Source organism: Nyctereutes procyonoides, unplaced genomic scaffold (genome assembly GCF_905146905.1).
Source record: "Nyctereutes procyonoides isolate TBG_1078 unplaced genomic scaffold, NYPRO_anot_genome, whole genome shotgun sequence".
In the NCBI taxonomy this organism is placed as follows: Eukaryota; Metazoa; Chordata; class Mammalia; order Carnivora; family Canidae; genus Nyctereutes; species Nyctereutes procyonoides.
The window spans coordinates 54031779-54048622 of record NW_026575135.1 but is presented as its reverse complement, the minus strand read 5'-3'; the positions used below and the strand labels follow the sequence as shown (position 1 = coordinate 54048622).

At 47.8% G+C, this 16844-nt stretch overlaps 1 protein-coding gene across 15 annotated transcripts in view; it reads right to left on the bottom strand.

Moving 5' to 3' along the window:
• Window positions 1-16844, bottom strand: part of ACSL6 (acyl-CoA synthetase long chain family member 6) — a 279559-nt gene that overhangs the window by 55721 nt on the left and 206994 nt on the right. For 3 of the 15 annotated variants that reach the window (XM_055302592.1, XM_055302576.1, XM_055302577.1), the window contains exon 1: window positions 4655-4770. The exons of 11 other annotated variants lie outside the window; for them this stretch is intronic. In XM_055302592.1, coding sequence (XP_055158567.1) covers window positions 4655-4703 — 49 coding nt within the window. In that variant the 5' untranslated portion in view covers window positions 4704-4770. Of the gene's footprint in view, window positions 1-3240; window positions 3352-4654; window positions 4773-16844 lie in introns of those variants that run through there. One more of the 15 variants, XM_055302590.1, reaches the window with a different exon arrangement.

Genomic DNA, 16844 nt, shown 5'->3' with positions numbered 1-16844 from the left:
AAAACAGCTTATAAAACACATAATTATTAAAATAAATTGTTCTCACAGAATTCTTCATTTCATTAATTTATGCAATAAATACTGGTACACACTGTGCCTGGCCTGGACTGGGGAGCACACGGGAGAAACTCTGGTCCCGCCCTCTAGGAGATCACAATATAGGAAGCCAACAACTGCAGTCAGTGGATAAGGTGCCACTAGGGAATGCGTGTGGCATATGGAGCATAGGGGTAGTGTCACCTTGGTCACCCACATGCCCAATTTGGGCTATGTTTCTTTGACGTAGCCACTAGATGGAACAAAGCCCAGGCTGCCCGGGCTGGTATCCTAGGGCCTGCAGAATCCAGCCCTGGTGACCTCACTGGCCAAGCAGAGTGTCCCTAGATTTCCTTTACTCCTACAACCAATCGTTCCTCATACCGGTCCTTCTGCCTGGAATGCCTTGTTTCCCTACTCCCTTTCTGCATGTCAGAACACTGAAGCTACTTTAAGGAAAACCTAGCTCAAGTTAACAATTAAGAGAACCCTTCCTGTGTGCTAGCCCTGACCTTGGCACTTTATGCCTGTCCTCTCTTTAAACCCTCTCCATTTGAAAAGACCACTCCCTTGCTTGTGCCCACTGACAAGCCTGCTGGAGGGCTCAGGCCGTGGCTGCTCATACTGGTGGTCCCTCCCTGGACTGAAAGTCTGAGAGCATGGTCTGGCTCATAACTCTTAGGAGCTGCTTTCCCTCTGAACATCCCTGAGTCTCAATGACTCATCTATTAAATGGGGATCATTAACAGCACCACAGTGTTGTGGGAAAGATTAAATGAAAGCTTAGGGAATTGTAGAATATTGTGCTTGGCCTGGTAGGTGCTCAGAGAAACAGCAGTCAAATCAGTACATTTATAACAAGACTCCCCCCCCCTTAAAACAACCCCCCTCCCACAGTAGTTCATTCAATGAATATTTGAGCGCCTACTATGTACCAGGCTAATTACATGGCTAATTACAAAGTACAGCTTGTGCTACACAAACACCAGTAATTTTTGCCTTTTTGCAAACAAGTCAGAACCTTATGCTCACTTATCCTGCTTGCTATGTGTATGGGACAGCCCTGGGTCCCATTGGGGCCTGTAGCCAAGCCCAAGTCAGTCTTCTGAAGGTCAACCTAAGAGCCCTTATAATCACGTGGGACAGAAAACCAGCCAGATAGCTCAATGGCCAGGTTCTGACGCCCTCTGGTGTCTGTGTGCTGTCACTGGTAGGACCCATGTACCCTACCACAGGCTGGGGAAGAAGATAAGGTGCTGAGGTCAGAATTCTCCCATGGGGCAGTGCACTAGGTACAAATCTAAATTTTCTTTTGTAAGGCATGCCCTCAGGTGTTCTGCCTGCAGCTCCACAATGTGTCAGGACCACAAGTGCTTTCTTGGGTCCCCTGAAATGGCTCCAGATCTCACACTAGTCTTCCACCCTAATGGGAGCCTGGAATCAGGTGAAGATTTGACAGGGTTGAACTAAGCCAGGCTGTACAAGTCTGCACCTGTCTCAAGACACTTACAGCCAGATGGCTGCCACACCAGTCTCTGCCACCGGGGCCAGCTCCCATTCCTCGGGGTCACAGCTTGGGCCTCCTACTTTCCCTTCCAGGAGCCCAGCCTCGACCACATCTAAATCTTATCCAAAACATCAACAGCCTCTCTGCGCTCTTCCAGTCCCCCCTGCTGGCGCAGCCTGGCTACTGCAGGTAAACGGAGAGCTCCTCTGCAGAACACCCTTTCCTCCAGAATCCTCTGCTTTCCAGACTCCATCCTTCTCCCACAACCTAGGCTCCAGGAGCACAAGACTCTGAAGACCCACTCCCCACAACTCATCCTGTACACCTTTTCTGGCCTGACTTTCTCTACCTGGAGTTTGGCCTATCTGCTTCTGACAAACATCCCTGTATGCTGCAGAAACCTTATTAAGATGCCACCAATGGTCAGGTATATGGTTGAGCAGAATGGATATTGTCCAAGGTCATGGGGCTGTCCAACCCTCAAGGAACGACACCCTTTCAGAAATTCATCCACTAAGGGCAGTGCCTCTTTCTACTTTGCCCAACGGTGCCATACGGCCAGGCAGGAGTGCCAGTCCATTGCTCCCACAGTTCTCTGAATGCTCATGGCACTGAGATCAACCATATTTTCCCCAGGCCAGGTTCAGCATCTGACTCAGGCTGGATCTATTTTCTTTGTTCCCTTGCTTACTATGCAGCACACAGGTGGGATCTGGGTTGGCCCAGGATTCAGTGATGGCCTCTTCAGTGGGGAATAGGACAGATGCAGCTCTTGTTCTCCTAGGGCTCAGAGCACATGGCTACCTCCCGCAGACAGACAGTTCTTCCTCCAGGTAGCTTCCTCCTACCCTTCACATCAACTTCTCCCGGCAGTCCCTTGCGGGGCAGCCCTTGTCTCCTTAAGGCCAGAATGGGTGGGAAAAGCACATAACTCTACTAAAGAGTGACATCACCTTGAGGGCCATGTCCTGTTTCTAGCTGAGCCAAAGGTATTTATCTGACAGCTGCCTAGGGACCCTGGAAATTACCAGGCCGAATGTGTTGTCAGTCTTAGCCTAGGGTTCTCTTTCTCCCAGAGAAAGGCTGAGGTCTGGGCAAAGTCCCAAACAAGGTGGACACACAATCTGGGAATGCCCCCATACGTGTATGGGGTATTCCATCAAATGATCGCTACTCAGTCTCTAACTCTTGCACCAAGTGTGGCATCTTTGAGTAATTTCCTATTTGCACTGAGAAGCTTGCCCTGTATGGAAGCAGCTGCCACCTGCACCAAGAGTCTCCTTCCCTGACCACTCCAAGGCCTCTGTACCATCCCATTCGGGGAGGCATATGATCACTTTGGGAATTGTTCCACAAGGAAGCAGGACAGAAGGCCACTTTGAGTCAGGGTCTGCCAAAGCCCAATTTCAGACAAGGACCCAATACTGTGAGAGGCTTTTTCTCAAAGGCTGCTGATTACGCCTGGCACATGTGGCCCTGCAGTCTCCAGACAACTAACTCCCTGTAGCTGCAGAAGACCAAGGCTCCAGGGTTCCAGAGAGCTGCCCTTGGACCCATGGCCGGCTGAGGGCTGACTACAGGTAGAGCAAAGCGTCCTGGCACTAGGGAAAGGCCCTGAGACCACCACCCAATAAATGGGGGCTGTTCCTATCACCATCATCAACCTTATCATTATTTTGGTAACTTCTGCCTCTTACCTGTGATCCCAGCTCTAGTCCAGATCTTGCCTGCTGGATGAGCACGTCAGGCCCAGAGTGGCCCTGCACAGCCTGTCCTCAGACACCAGCAGACAGAAGGAGCTTAGGGAGCTGAAGGGATTAGAGAGGCCTCACTCACTCCCCTGCTCAGGGGAAGTGTCGCTGTGGTCCAACTCAGGGCAGTGGGGGGAGGGGGGCGGTGGAGGTAGGGGTAGGGGTGGTGGTGGTGGTGGTGGTGGTGGTGGTGATTACCTGGCCCACCAATTCTCAAGGTTCAGGCCTGATACCCCCATGCACTTAGCAATGATTGATCAATTAAAACCTCACATTAAATCCCACTCTGCCAGATACTACCCATGTCACACTGGGCAAGTCAATTAACCTCTGAACCTCAGTTAGAAAGGGAAAGCACCACGAAACTCCTACTATTTGCTGTGAATTTTGAATAATATATTTAAAGTTTCAGGTAAGGATTTCAAAAGGGTCGGCTTCCCCTCTTTGGCTCAAAAAGAACCCTTATTACTTTCTCTGATGCTGCAGTTTGAATGTGAAATAATTATAAACACTAACATTCATAGAGTCTCTGCTCTGGACTAGGGCCCTTTGGGGGCCAGTTTAAGGTTCCGAAACATTTCACATACCTTATCAGCCTTAAATCTGCACATGGGCAGCCGGAAGTGGAGACCCTTTAGTGGTATTATACCCTGGAGGAACCCGAGGCTCTCAGAGGGGACTGGCTGGTGCAGGCAGCAGAACTGGTCGATGAATGGGCCTGTGGTGAGACCCCAGGTGTGTGTGTGTGTGTGTGTGTGTGTGTGTGTGTGTGGCTGGGGAGGAGGAGGGAGGAGTGCTGGGCGGGGATTCGGAGAGGGTCCCCATAGCGCCCTAAGAGAATGCAGGGGCGAGGAGCTGACTCCCGCGAGGGGGAGGGGAGCAGGCTGGGAGCAGTGGGGACACAAGCACTGTGCAGAGCTAAGGAGTCAGGTGAACACCTTTTTACAGAAACCTGGTGAAAATGTCTGGCTCAAGGGTGGGCAGTGAGGGGTCTTGAGGAGACCCCTGACAGGAAGCCCAGGTCAGTACTGGTTACGCCTCGGACCCGCAGCAGATCGTCCGGGACCAACACCCTACGTTTCTGGATACTGGGGACGGATGGACAAGGATGCACCGTGTCCGTCCTTTGGGGGACGGGTGGCCTGGCCTAGTCTGATCACTGTTGGGACGGTGCTGGCTACACGGGGCGAGGGTCGTGGGGTCCTAGAGCAAGGCCCTCATTCCCGCTCGCCTGGCTGCTGTTCCGGGGAGGCCAGGGCTGGAGGCTTTGCGGGGACCGGGGGGCTCTTTTCCACCCGGGCCGAGACCCCACAGCGCGCCGGGGATGGGAGTCCGGGACGAGGACAGAACGGGCGCTTACCCGCGAACAGCCAGAGGGATCCCCCGGAGACGAGGAAGAAGGTCAGCATGTCGGTCAGCGGGGCTCGGCCTGGCCCCGCGCGGCCTCCCGGCCCGCAGCCCCGCAGCCCCAGCAGTCGCCGCCGCCGCCGCCGCCGCCGCCGCCGGGTATTTTTAGCCCCCGCCCGCCCGCCGCCCGCCCGCCGCCCGCCGCCGCCGCCGCCGCCGCCGCCCGCTCCGCAGCGCCCCCCCGCTCCGCGCCGCTGCGGTCCTGGCAGGAGGGGGAGGGCGCGGCGCGCGCTTCGCACCCCAGCCCCGCTGCCAGCCGCGCAGCCGGCGAGTCCCGGGCGCCCCCCGCGCTCCGAGCCGCGTCGGAACCGCCGAGGCCGGGGGGGAGGGGCCGGCCGCCGCGCCGACCCGCCTCCCGCGGCGCCCCCGCCCCAACGTCAGGACCCGGCGTTCTGGGGAAACGGGCCGGAGAGGGGCGCACCGAGCCGGGCGCGGGGGCGTGGCGCCGCGCGTGACCCTGCCTTTGATCCCCGGGCAGGCCGGGGGGGGGGGGGGGCGGGGGCGCTGCGATCCCCGGGTCTAGGAGGACACGTGTCTGCGGGCCGGTTCTCGGTGACGCGGACACCCCCTAGGACCCAAGGTGGCAGCCACCAGGAGCCTCTGGGTGCCAAGTCCGCAGCACAGTGAGGACAGAAGTGGTGAGGGTCTGTGGAGGCCCTGGCAAACAAACGGACTACCAAGCAGGATTAGTGCCCACATTCCCTGGGGACCCCAGACCTCAGATCTCCCCTTCTGGGAAAGTTGGATCTGAGGCCACCAAGGTCACAGGAGGCTCCATGTAGTCGCAGCCTCCCACATGAGGCCACATGGAACCTCAGGTGTTTCTTGAGGACACGGGCCATCACCGTCTAGATGCATAGCTATTTGTAGCACATGAGGCCTTAAGAAGCCCCTCATAGCTACAGTGAATGGCTACGCAGCCACCCACGACCGCATATGGCCACACTGCTGGCTGAGCGGTTGGACACTTTCTGTTTCAGTGTCTGGGATGGAAGGAGAAAGCCCAGTTGTATATTCTTCCAAAAGAATAAGTGTAGAATAAATGTAGATCTCCTGGTGGGCCCTAGTGGGATTTCAAGGTCACTTCCTCCCAACACCCTCGCCTGTGTTGCCTATGTCCCACCAGGCATCCAGCACCGAGGACAGCGCCCAAGCAGCTCAACCAAGAGTCTATGCACCTCTCCCAGGCCAGGCACTAGCAGACCCAGGAAGAAAAGAGTAGGAAACCAGAGAATAGACGTTAGGTGGCAGAGAGTGGAAGAGCCAAAGGTCTATTCAGACCCACCAGAGACCACCTTCCCTTTGTGGACATGTGCTCAACAACTTAGCAGTTAGGGTGTGAGTTTCTGCGGGGGCTTGTGCCTGCAGTACTAGTATATGGCATATGTGTGCCCTGCCCTATCCATATACACCCTGTAGGTGCAGATGTGCAGACATGTGCCTCTGAGACATTTCCCATGTTTACAATAGGACCTTCCACCTTCTTTCCCATCACAGGATTTGGACTCTTGGGAGAGATGCTCCTGCCAGAACTCAGGCACAGCCTAGCAGGGACTTTGATGGAATCTCTCATGCTCCAGGCTTGGAAGGCTCCTCCAAAAGGGTGTCACATGTTTGTCTGTCAGAATCCCCCCCACCCCACCAACTCTCACTGGCAGCAGGTTAACTGAAGACCTACTGGTTCTCAAAAGGAGACCCAGGGGGAACCAGAAGGCTGGGCAGAAAGAAGGTATCTTTCCAGATCAGATTAGTCTAGATAGATGGGCAGACAATCTCTCCATAGGGCAGAGGGCCAACAAAGAATTTCTCCATGGAGCAGGTGGCCCAGAAACCATGCTGCTAGCCCCAGGCCCTGCCGTCCTCTATAACACTCAGGCGCAGAAATGCTCCAGGCCCTTGCGTGGCTCCTGGCAGCCTCCTCTCCAGAGTGATGTCATGGGACACATTTAGCCTGGCCTCCTGCAGGATGTTGCATCCAGTTACTCTTCCTACAGATGTCTCTGCTACTTGTGAATAATTCGATTAAAAAAAAAAAAGAGCTGTAGCTGTGATAAATTACAGCTTAACTGAGTAGTTTTCTGTTTTCTTTGAGCATGGCTTACTTCCCCCTACTCCCTGAGTATGTGGACCTGGCTGTGGGATCATGGACCAGGTATCCTTCCTCTTTGGGCCTATTCCTACCTCTGGCTATAGGGACTTTCTCTTTTCTATCCTTGGCTCCAGAGGTTTCTTTCCACCTCTGTGGGTGTTCATTTATGGACCTTCCTTAGGCCTCAGCAATTGTGACTATAAGGCATCCAGACTGCGTGGTTATGGCAGACATGGAACCCAACAGGAGGGGACCCAGGGCCCAGAGATACATAGTCCAGGCCGGAGGGCCCTTGGACTTCTCTCTTAAAGAGATCAGACACATTAGTGGCCAATTCTGTTCACATCTGTCTCCTCTTGACTCAACACCTCTGAAAGAGCAGGCAGGTAGGATCCTGATCAAGTTTTCAAACCCTGGTCCAGAGAATGCAGAGAACATTATCTTCTTCAATAGACTAGGAGACCTATGACTAGTGAACAGAACATCTGCCTCAGGTCATACAGCAGTTCTGACCTTTAGACTCCCATTCTTTCATTCTTTCATTCATTCACTCATTCAGCTAATGTTCACTAACATGTTTGGCTCCCTGCTGGGAACCAAGGAGGAAAAAGGCAAATAGGAAACAGGGGTAATAAGCAGTATAGGAGGTGAGTAGGAAGACACACATTTGATCCTAGCCTAACCCAGAGGAGACATCCTGAAGGAGGAATTATTTGAGTGGGGCCTTAAATCTTGCCAGGCACCAAAGTGGAGCAAAAGACACCATTCCCAGTCTCGGCTGTAGTTCTGTCATGCTGTGCAGCCTTGGGCAAGCTTTTGTCCCTCTCTGTGTCCCCTGGCACAAAGAATGGCTTATGTAGAGGTTTCTGAGCTTCAGGACTAACTAGCCATGACTCTGTTGCCTCTTTATCATCACAAATGGCTACCATCTGGTCTGTGAGGCCCAGTGCCCAACACTCTGTGGCTAGCCTGAAGCGGCCTTAAGAGCAAGTGAAGGATGGGCTCAGCCACTCTGACCTCAGGTTTCCTGAAGCTGGGACATCTGAGCCATGCTTCTCTGACAGTAATGGACCCTCTGTTTTTGTTTTTTAATCTCCAACATTTTTTTAACACTCTCTTTTTTATTTTGATAGTCTCCCACATAGTAAGTACCTCTTCCCCAAGATAGAATCCAAAAAAGGCTCTTATTCAGCCTCCTTTGCAGGAAAGGGTAGATAAGTGACTTAGACCATGACAATGAGATATATACCCTTGTAAAGCTTTGGATTCAAAAGCCAGCAATAAGCAAGAGGTAGTCCTATATGTGGGCCAATTAAACTGAGGAATCTGACTCTTTTTCTTGAAGCTTCCCCCAAATTCTGTGAGCTACCTAACATTCTTTAATGTGTTCTTTTTCTGCTTAAAATAGTCAATATGGATTTTGTTGCTTGAATAGTCAAGAACTCAGACTGACCTACTGACTATCCCACTGCTAAAGATCTTTCTAGACCTTACAGCATGATGTTCCCACACTCCTATCCCTGCATACATGAGGAAATGAAAAGCTCTAGCTGGAGGGCCTGTGGGAAGCTGAGCCTGATTTTTGTTTCTCTTCACTCTGACAATTACAATTCTGAAGAGCTGAGCCAGAACTTGAAACCCTATCCGGATCAAAGGCTTGGACTATATGATAAAATAGTTGTAGAACTACAAACAAGCTTCAACCCATGTCTTTTATTGAATAGTAGTATTCCCTCCACCAGATTAATAAAATTGTTCAATGTAGAAATTATAGAAAATACAGAAAAGAATAAACTAACGTCATTTGTAATCTCATTCCCTGAGGGTAATGACCAATGTGGTTTTGTGTACTTACTACTACTACTACTACTACTACTACTACTACTACTATCAAACATTCATATAGTACTTATTATGTTTCAGGCATTCTTTTTTTCGCTTTTTAAAGATTTTATTTTTAAGTAGTCTACACCCAACGTGGGACTCAAACTCAACCCCGAGATCAAGAGTGCTAAGTTCTACTGAATAAGCCAGTCAGACACCCCCAACCAGGCATTTTTTTATAAATATTTTACATATATGTTACAGGCTGAATTGTATCCTCCATCCCCAATTTCTATGTTGAAGCCCTAACCTTCAATGTGATTGTATTTGGAGACAGGTCCTTTAAGGAAATAATTAAGGTTAAATGAGGTTATAAGGGTGGAGTTCGATCTAATAGGTCTAGTGTCCTTATAAGAAGACAAAGAGACATCAGGAGGGAACACACACACAGAGAAAGATTGTGTTGAGGATGCAGTAAGAAGAAAGCCATCTACAAGCCAATTAGAGAGGTCTCTTCACCAGATACCAACCCTGCCGACATCATGATCTTGGACTTCCAGCCTCCAGAGCTGTGAGAAAATAAATTTCTGTTGTTTAAGCCACTCAGTTTGTGGTATTTTGTTATGGAATCTCTAGAAGACTGATACAGTATGTTAAGTCACGTAATCTTTATATCAGTCCTGCCTTTTTCCCTCATAGCAGAGGTCAATAAATATTTGTTAAATGAATGAATGATAGACACAATTTATTCAGTACCATATGTTTCTTTTTTAAACTTAACCACATGAGTATCTTCTCTATGTTATTCTTTAAATATAAAAAATGGATACATGATAATCATTCACACATTTATTCAGTTAACAAGTATATGTTAGCCCCACTATGTGCAAGGCATTGTATAGGTACTGGGGACATAGCAGTAAACAAACAAAAAAGTCCCTGCCCACATGGGGTGCACTTGCACCATGGAAATCCCACTCTCTAGCTTTCAGACATTAATTAACTCACTTATTTGGGAAGCTTTCTTTTGATTGAAAGTTCTCTGATAAGCCAACTAGACAGACACAAGCAACCAGATTCTTTACTTTTAAAAATGCCAAATAAATGACTAGAGGGATCCTGGGATTTCCCCAGAGTCATAGAAGGACAAAGATGAGGGCCTTGGAGTTTGTCTTGAGTCATATGCCTGGAAGTCAGGGCTAATCAAGCCACTAGCACCAGATCCTGAGGAAACAACTGTGTTTCTCACTCACACAAGGTCAGGATTTGATGGGAAATAAATCACATTTTTAAGATTGAAGATAAAGCAAACAAAATAATTTGAAGGAAATATAAATGAATGGTTTACACCATCTGGGGGGTAGGAAAAATCTCTTTAAGTACAAGAAAAAAGGCAGTAACCACGAAGGAAAACACTGATAGATTTGAAGATCTGGCTACATGCAAATTTTAAATGTCTGCCTCTTAAAAACCACCATTAAAAAATCTAACAGATAAATAGATAACTTGCAAAATAATATTTATACCACAGGCAACAGGAAAAGGTTTTGACATATTACCCAAATCAAGAAGAAAATCAAGAAGAATAGTCAGGGAATTGAAGAAAGAAGAAACACTGCCCTTCTCTGCAGAGATGGCCATATTAGTGAGCTACTGCCTGAAGGTCACCATCCCTTTTCTTGTGTGCTTCTGCCAAAAACTGGTGGAGTCCCCTCACCTAGCCATGTCACAGGGGCTCTCAGAGAACCAGTATTCCATAAGCTCCACCTCACTCATCTGGAAGGATCTCCCCCTGTCCCCTTCACTATTTCCACATAACAAGAATTCAGACCTTTCTTCCTGGTGACTCTCTAGGCAGCTCAGCCCACTGAGCCACACATGATAATCTCAATAATAAAAAGAAAATAGAGATCAGGAGAAAATATGATCGTCTGAAGGTCTGACAGCCTGCAAACTCCTTCTGAAAGGCAGTTTGGCAAGTTGTGTCACAAACCTCAAAAACTCTTAACCTCTGACCATCAGCAGCGGGTTGCCTAGGAATTAGGACAAAGGGGAAAAATTAGGAATTATTTGTTCACAAGGATTGTTGTTGCAATATTATTTACAACAGTGCCAGATTGGAAACTGCCCAAGTATTCAATCACAAAGCTGAATTCGTTTGTGTACATCTATAAGATGATATATGCACTGCTGCCCATAAAAATGATAATGCAGAACACTGCACAATGACACGAGTGATGCTCATGGCATGTGGCCAACTGAAGAATGAAGCTTATAAAAACATTATATTCAGTACAATTCCATTTATGTTTGAAAGCATTTATAAATTCATAGAAAAAATGGGGAAAAAAGATTAATAGTTGTTTTTGCTGTGTGGTGGTATTATAAGGTCTTTTCTTTGAATTCATCTGTATTTTCCAAATTCTCTACAATGAATAGACATTTTTGTAACAAGGAAAAATCTAATATAAAAGAAGCAATTGCCAGAGCTCGCTCTCAGTTCAGAAAGGGCTGGGAGACTAGAGAATGAAAGCAGGCCATGGGAAGATCTTTAGATAAATCAGAAGGATGTTCCTCCCAAATGACAGGAACCACAGGATGTGAGGAGAGAGTCAGTGCTATAAGACTCCTCACCTCCTGACCTTGGGGTCAGTAGGCATATGCTCCTGGCTTCGTTTTCTCTGGAAGTCATTAGAAGTCGACACTGAGCTGGGGCAGGGGAGGGAGATCAGGGTTGGAGGTGGCCATGAGGACCTTCAGAGGCTCATACCAGCCCAAGAAGATGCTATAGAAGGAGAGGAGGCAGGCAGAAGCAGACTCTTTTAGAGGTGGTGGAAGGAGGAGATGTCATCAAGGAGGGGCCAGGTACCAGGGAAGTCCAAAGAGATGCAAATTTCCAGAAGAGGATGGTGCACTCCTGGAGGCAAGCAGGATGCTTCCCATCTCAGAGCTCATCATAGGGAACCAAAAAAAATCAATGCTTCAGTCATTGACCACGTGAGCTCAGATCCAAGGAAAACAAAAACAGTGCTTTGGCAGGGGTGGGGGGTGGTGGTGGGGTGTGCACTGTCAGAGCCAGGAGAAAACCAAGAACACAACACAAAGCTCTTCAAAGGTGTGAGGAAAACCACTGGCTAGAAATCTGCTAGAGGGTGCCAGAAAGGTGCCAGTGGCCCCTGCCAAAAGAAAACAACCCTCCCCCCAAAAGACAGAAAGGCCAGCTGGGTGAGGGCCCAAGACATTTGAGTCAGCTGTCCTATAGAGGCCCAGGGAGGCACAAGGACTTGCTTACAGTCACACAGAAAATTAAGATGAGGACCAAACCAAACATGAGGCATTCTAACTCCCAGGCTAATGTATCATCTCTTACCCACTGGCAAGAATTTTTTTTAAATTTGATAATATAAGTAATCAGTATATTATATAAATTATTTGGAACTATATAAAAATATTATTTGTCACCCACTTCAATTTATGAGGTAAATATAGACAGAATTCCAAAACTTGATTTTAAACAACTAAAAATAGGTGTGCCTGGGTAGCTCATTTTGTTAAGTGTTTGTCTTTGGCTTGGGCCACAATCCAGGGGGCCTCGGATTGAGCCCCGCATCAGGCTCCCTGCTCCTTGAGGAGCCTGCTTCTTCCTTTCCCTCTGTTGTTCTCCCACTTGTTCTCTCTCTCTCTCTCTCTCTCTCTCTCTCTCTCTGTCAAATAAATAAAATTTTAAAAAATTTTAAACTAAAAATAGGCCACTGTCAGATATAAATATAGGCACAAAAATCCTAGATGAAATTTTAACAGACAGATTAAATACATTATTTGACTTTTCACTAAGATAGACCCTAGCTGCAGGGTGCCAGGCTGATGCGGAACAAGCAGGCAGGGGCAGTACCCAGAGATGTGTTGAGTGTCATCCAGGTGCAATTGCATCATGAGCTCAAGTTCTGCTCCAACTCTAAAATACAAGGATGTTGGGATTATCCCTGCACCAGGTTCTTTAGAAAATGTTGCTCTCATTATATCCTTCATTCCATCTACTACTTTACAACAGGGGCTAGCAAGTTCACACAATGTGACTCTGTTCCCTGGTCACTGGTAACTGGTCTAATAGCTGGACCCATCCTAGTTCTTCCCTGGGAGTTTGGGATTAGAATTTTAGTCCTTCTCTGCAAAGCCACACATTCTGTAGAGAACATGAAAAATGAAGCAAATGTGCCCAAAACAGCAGAAAGGAATTCACTGTTGAGTTCTCCGAGGGGCCAGTGAGGGTGGGGAGATTCAGTATAAGATAGCAGACTAGAAGAGCCATCAGGCCCAACTGTGTTGCATCTCAAAACAAATCCCAGGTAAAGATTTCCAGCCTGTCAGTGATGGAGCTGGAGTTTTCAGTGGCCCTAATTTCTGGCTCTACCTGCATCCCTGATTTCAGTGCCCCCTGTGAGCCCAGCTGCACCCCTGCATTTGAAACATGTGAGGCACTTCCCAGTGACCCTTGCAGTCCCCTGTGCTAATACAGTTGGTTTTGTAGATGAAGATATCGAAGCTTAGGGAGCTGAAATAACTTACCCACAATCCAAGGCAGCCTGAGATTTGAATTCAAAGCCATTCAGCTCCCATACCTGTGTTCTGTACATTATACTTACAAACAGGAAAATTGACAAAAGTCACCTAAAGAAAGAGGAATCCACAAGAATTCCACATCTTAAAATTAGGAATAGAGGGGTGTTTTTTAATGTAAAAGAAGGAAAAAGGTAATTTCTTGGAAAGAGGAAATTTGAATTCAGGAGTCAATATATCTTTCAGTGGGAAAAGATGGCAAGTGTAACCTCAGCAACTCCAGTAATCACAGGCGTTGCTCTCACCCCTAAAGCCGTGATGTGGTTTATGTCTGGGCAAACCCCAGATGGAAGGAAAGAGAATATCCCCTCCATTGTAGAAATACCAGGGCCAACCACTAACTCAGCTCTCCATGATGACAGAGCAGCAGGGAATTCACCCAAAATACCAGGGCATCCTGCATACATGTGCTGTACAATTCCAACCCCATTCAAAATAATTTTTTAAAATATTTTTTTATTCATGTTAAAGATTTTATGTATTTATTTGAAAGAGAGAGAGGGTATGCCTACGTGCACACCAGTAAGGGTGGGAGGGGTGGGGAGCAGAGCGAGAGGGAGAAGCAGACTGCTCACTGAGCAGGGAGCCCCATGTAGGGCTCAATCCCAGGACCCTGAGATCATGACTTGAACTGAAGGCAGACTCTTAACCGACTGAGCCACCCAAGCGCCCCTCAAAAATATTTTAAATCAGGGATCCCTGGGTGGCTCAGCGGTTTAGCGCCTGACATTGGCTCAGGCCATGATCCTGGGGTCCTGGAATCGAGTCCCGCACTGGACTCCCTGCATGGAGCCTGCTTCTCCCTCTGCCTGTGTCTCTGCCTCTCTCTCTCTCTCTCTGTGTGTCTCTCATGAATGAATGAATGAATGAATGAATGAATGAATGAATGAATAAATAAATAAAATCTTTAAAAACTATTTTAAATCTATAGAATGAAAGTTCCCAAAAGAGGAAAAGATAACAAGATGTGAAACACCCAGGATGGAGCTGCTGGGCCAAGCGTGTGATGAAGAGGAGTTTCACAAGGTGAATTCCCACAGACCTTGGGGTAAAGAATGAGGCAGGGGACTCAGCCACCAACACCTGGGGATGTTGCACACTGCCACCCCCTCCACCCAGGTCAGCATCACCCCTTCCCCTTAGCATGTGTGCTGCCATCATGCTCAGTCATTTGGCATTCAGGAGACACTCAAGGAAAGTTTGGTGGTGTAGAATTTTAGAAAGAGAAATCATTAAGCAGATGTAAACACAGATAGGATGAGTCCTGGTGGAGAATTGGAAACAATGTACCACAGGGTTTATGTCAGAGTCAGCATGAGTCTTTTGGAAGTAGGGAGGATGGACCTCTAAAGTCTGCCTAATTTAGGAAAGATCAGGAAGGATTTCTTCAAGTGGTGAGAGAGCAATTGAAGGGAGACAAGATCATTGGGGAGACAGGCCCTCCTTCCTGGGACCTCTGCTCCCTCTGGACCCATTCCTGGGACCCTGCCCCCAACATACACACACATTCAGCACCACCCCGCCCCTTTTCCTCAGGTCCTAACATTCTCATTCCCATGTTCCTCACGGGTGAGTCCTCCAGCTAGAGCACGACGTTCAGGGCCTCTCCCCAGCCGCAAGCACCCAATGCCTGCTTCTGCTGAGCCTCCTGCCATGTTAACTCCCAACTCCCTCCACATGTTCTCTGTTCCACCAGGTTTGTGTTCCTCCCAGGAAACCTGTTTCCATGGTTCTTAGCCAGGAGGTCCTGTCCCTCTTGTTTCACCCTGAACATCTATGCATTAAGAGCAGACTTGTCTTTCCAAGACAAGAGCAAATAATCTTGCTGAGGAAGAGCATTCATATCCCTCTGAGGACAGGCATGCATGCTGATCTGTATTCCTGCTTTGGGGTCCTCAAACTTAGTTCTGGAAAGAGTTTAGGACATGGATTTGGATCAGCCTGTTTTGGATGGGAGGGCAATTTGGCAAAATGTAGAAATTTTAAGTAAATCACATTCAATCCACAATTCTACTTCTAGGAATTTATCATCAGAAAATAATGTGTAGAAATAGCTATATATGAATATTCAAAGATGTTCAGCATGATGTTATGTATAGTATAAAAAATTCGAGGCAACTTCAATATCTAACAGTAGTGGGTTAGATAATCAATTATTGTATACACATAGCACAAAATATTTTCCAGCCATTAAACATAATGGCATAAGAGAATACATAATGATGCCATAAAATGTTTACATCGCATTAACTGAAAACGAATCAGGAAATTCACTCTAATGACAAATATTTATGGAGTGGCTACCACATACTAGTGAACGAAGATAAAACTCATACTCTCATAGAAGCTTATGCTCCCTTACAAAATCTATAAACTGGAACATAAGATATGATTCCAATTAACAAAAAGAAGACGTAGTTAGAAGGAAGTCAGGAAAGATACAAAGTAAGGGATTGCCTCTGAGTTTGGGATTGAGGTTTGTTTTTGTTCTCTTTCTTGGTGCTTTTCTGAGTTTTCCAAACTTTTTGTAATGAACACATACCACATTTGTAGCTAGAAAAAAACCCAAACAAACCCTAACTGTCATATTTTTTCAAAGAATTCAAGTGGAGACCTATGTAGTGGGTGGCTTTTCAAAACTGGAATTAGTCGTAGACACATCATCTGGCGCTGTGGACAAGATAGGCTGGCGTGGGGGTGGGGGGCTGGCTGTTGCGGGGATGGAGATGAGGGGCAGTGGGGAGGGCTTCATCAGCAGAAATGCATGTAGAATCCAGATAACACAGAATGAGCAGTGGGAGGAAAGAAAAGTCCAGGCAAAGGAACTTCTTAAAAGTCTTACTCTAATATCCTCCCCCACAGAATCATACTGGTCCTGATTACAGCTTCTTTCCCATGAGTCAGTGTCCTTTCATCACCAGGCACCACTGAGGCCCAGGCTTCCCCTGAACATCCAGGACACATAGACAGGTTGCTCACTGCCTTGACTCAATCCTCCCTATCTGGCTTTTTTTTTTTTTTTAACCTCTGCTGCCTTCTTGGAAATTGGGTTTCAGACTTGATCATTAATTATTTGACCACTTGATGTTCACTTTTATTCATCAGACGTTGTCATTGTGATCCCTTCCCGGCAGTGGGTGGCTGAGATCCCTTTCCATCCATGAGCTGGACCCCCTCATCCCACCCTCAACAATCAGTCCAGCCAAGTCCAGATCTTGCCCTTGGGAATTACAGAGGTGGTCTGTGCATGCTGGCCATCCCTCATGAGGCTGCTTTCACTGGTGTGGATAGAGCTCTGGGCTGGAGTTTGGTGTTTTCTCGTTGTGGCACCAGCTAAGAAACAAAATGGCTCAAAAGGAGGTTAATTCTTCAAAACATGATCATGACATGTGCAATGGGTTGGCCCCAGCTTATAAGGCTTCTCCTAGGCCAGGTCCCACCATCATTCTAGGGTAGCCTCCAAGGGTGACCTGGACTGTTGGGACCCTGTTCCAGCCCTCTCCTTCCAGTCAATAGCTACTGTGACTCCTCTTCCATCGCCCTTAGCCTCACACATCTTACACAAACACCTGACTTTCTGGCATTTGTGCTGTTCTTCCCACTATGCCAGCAC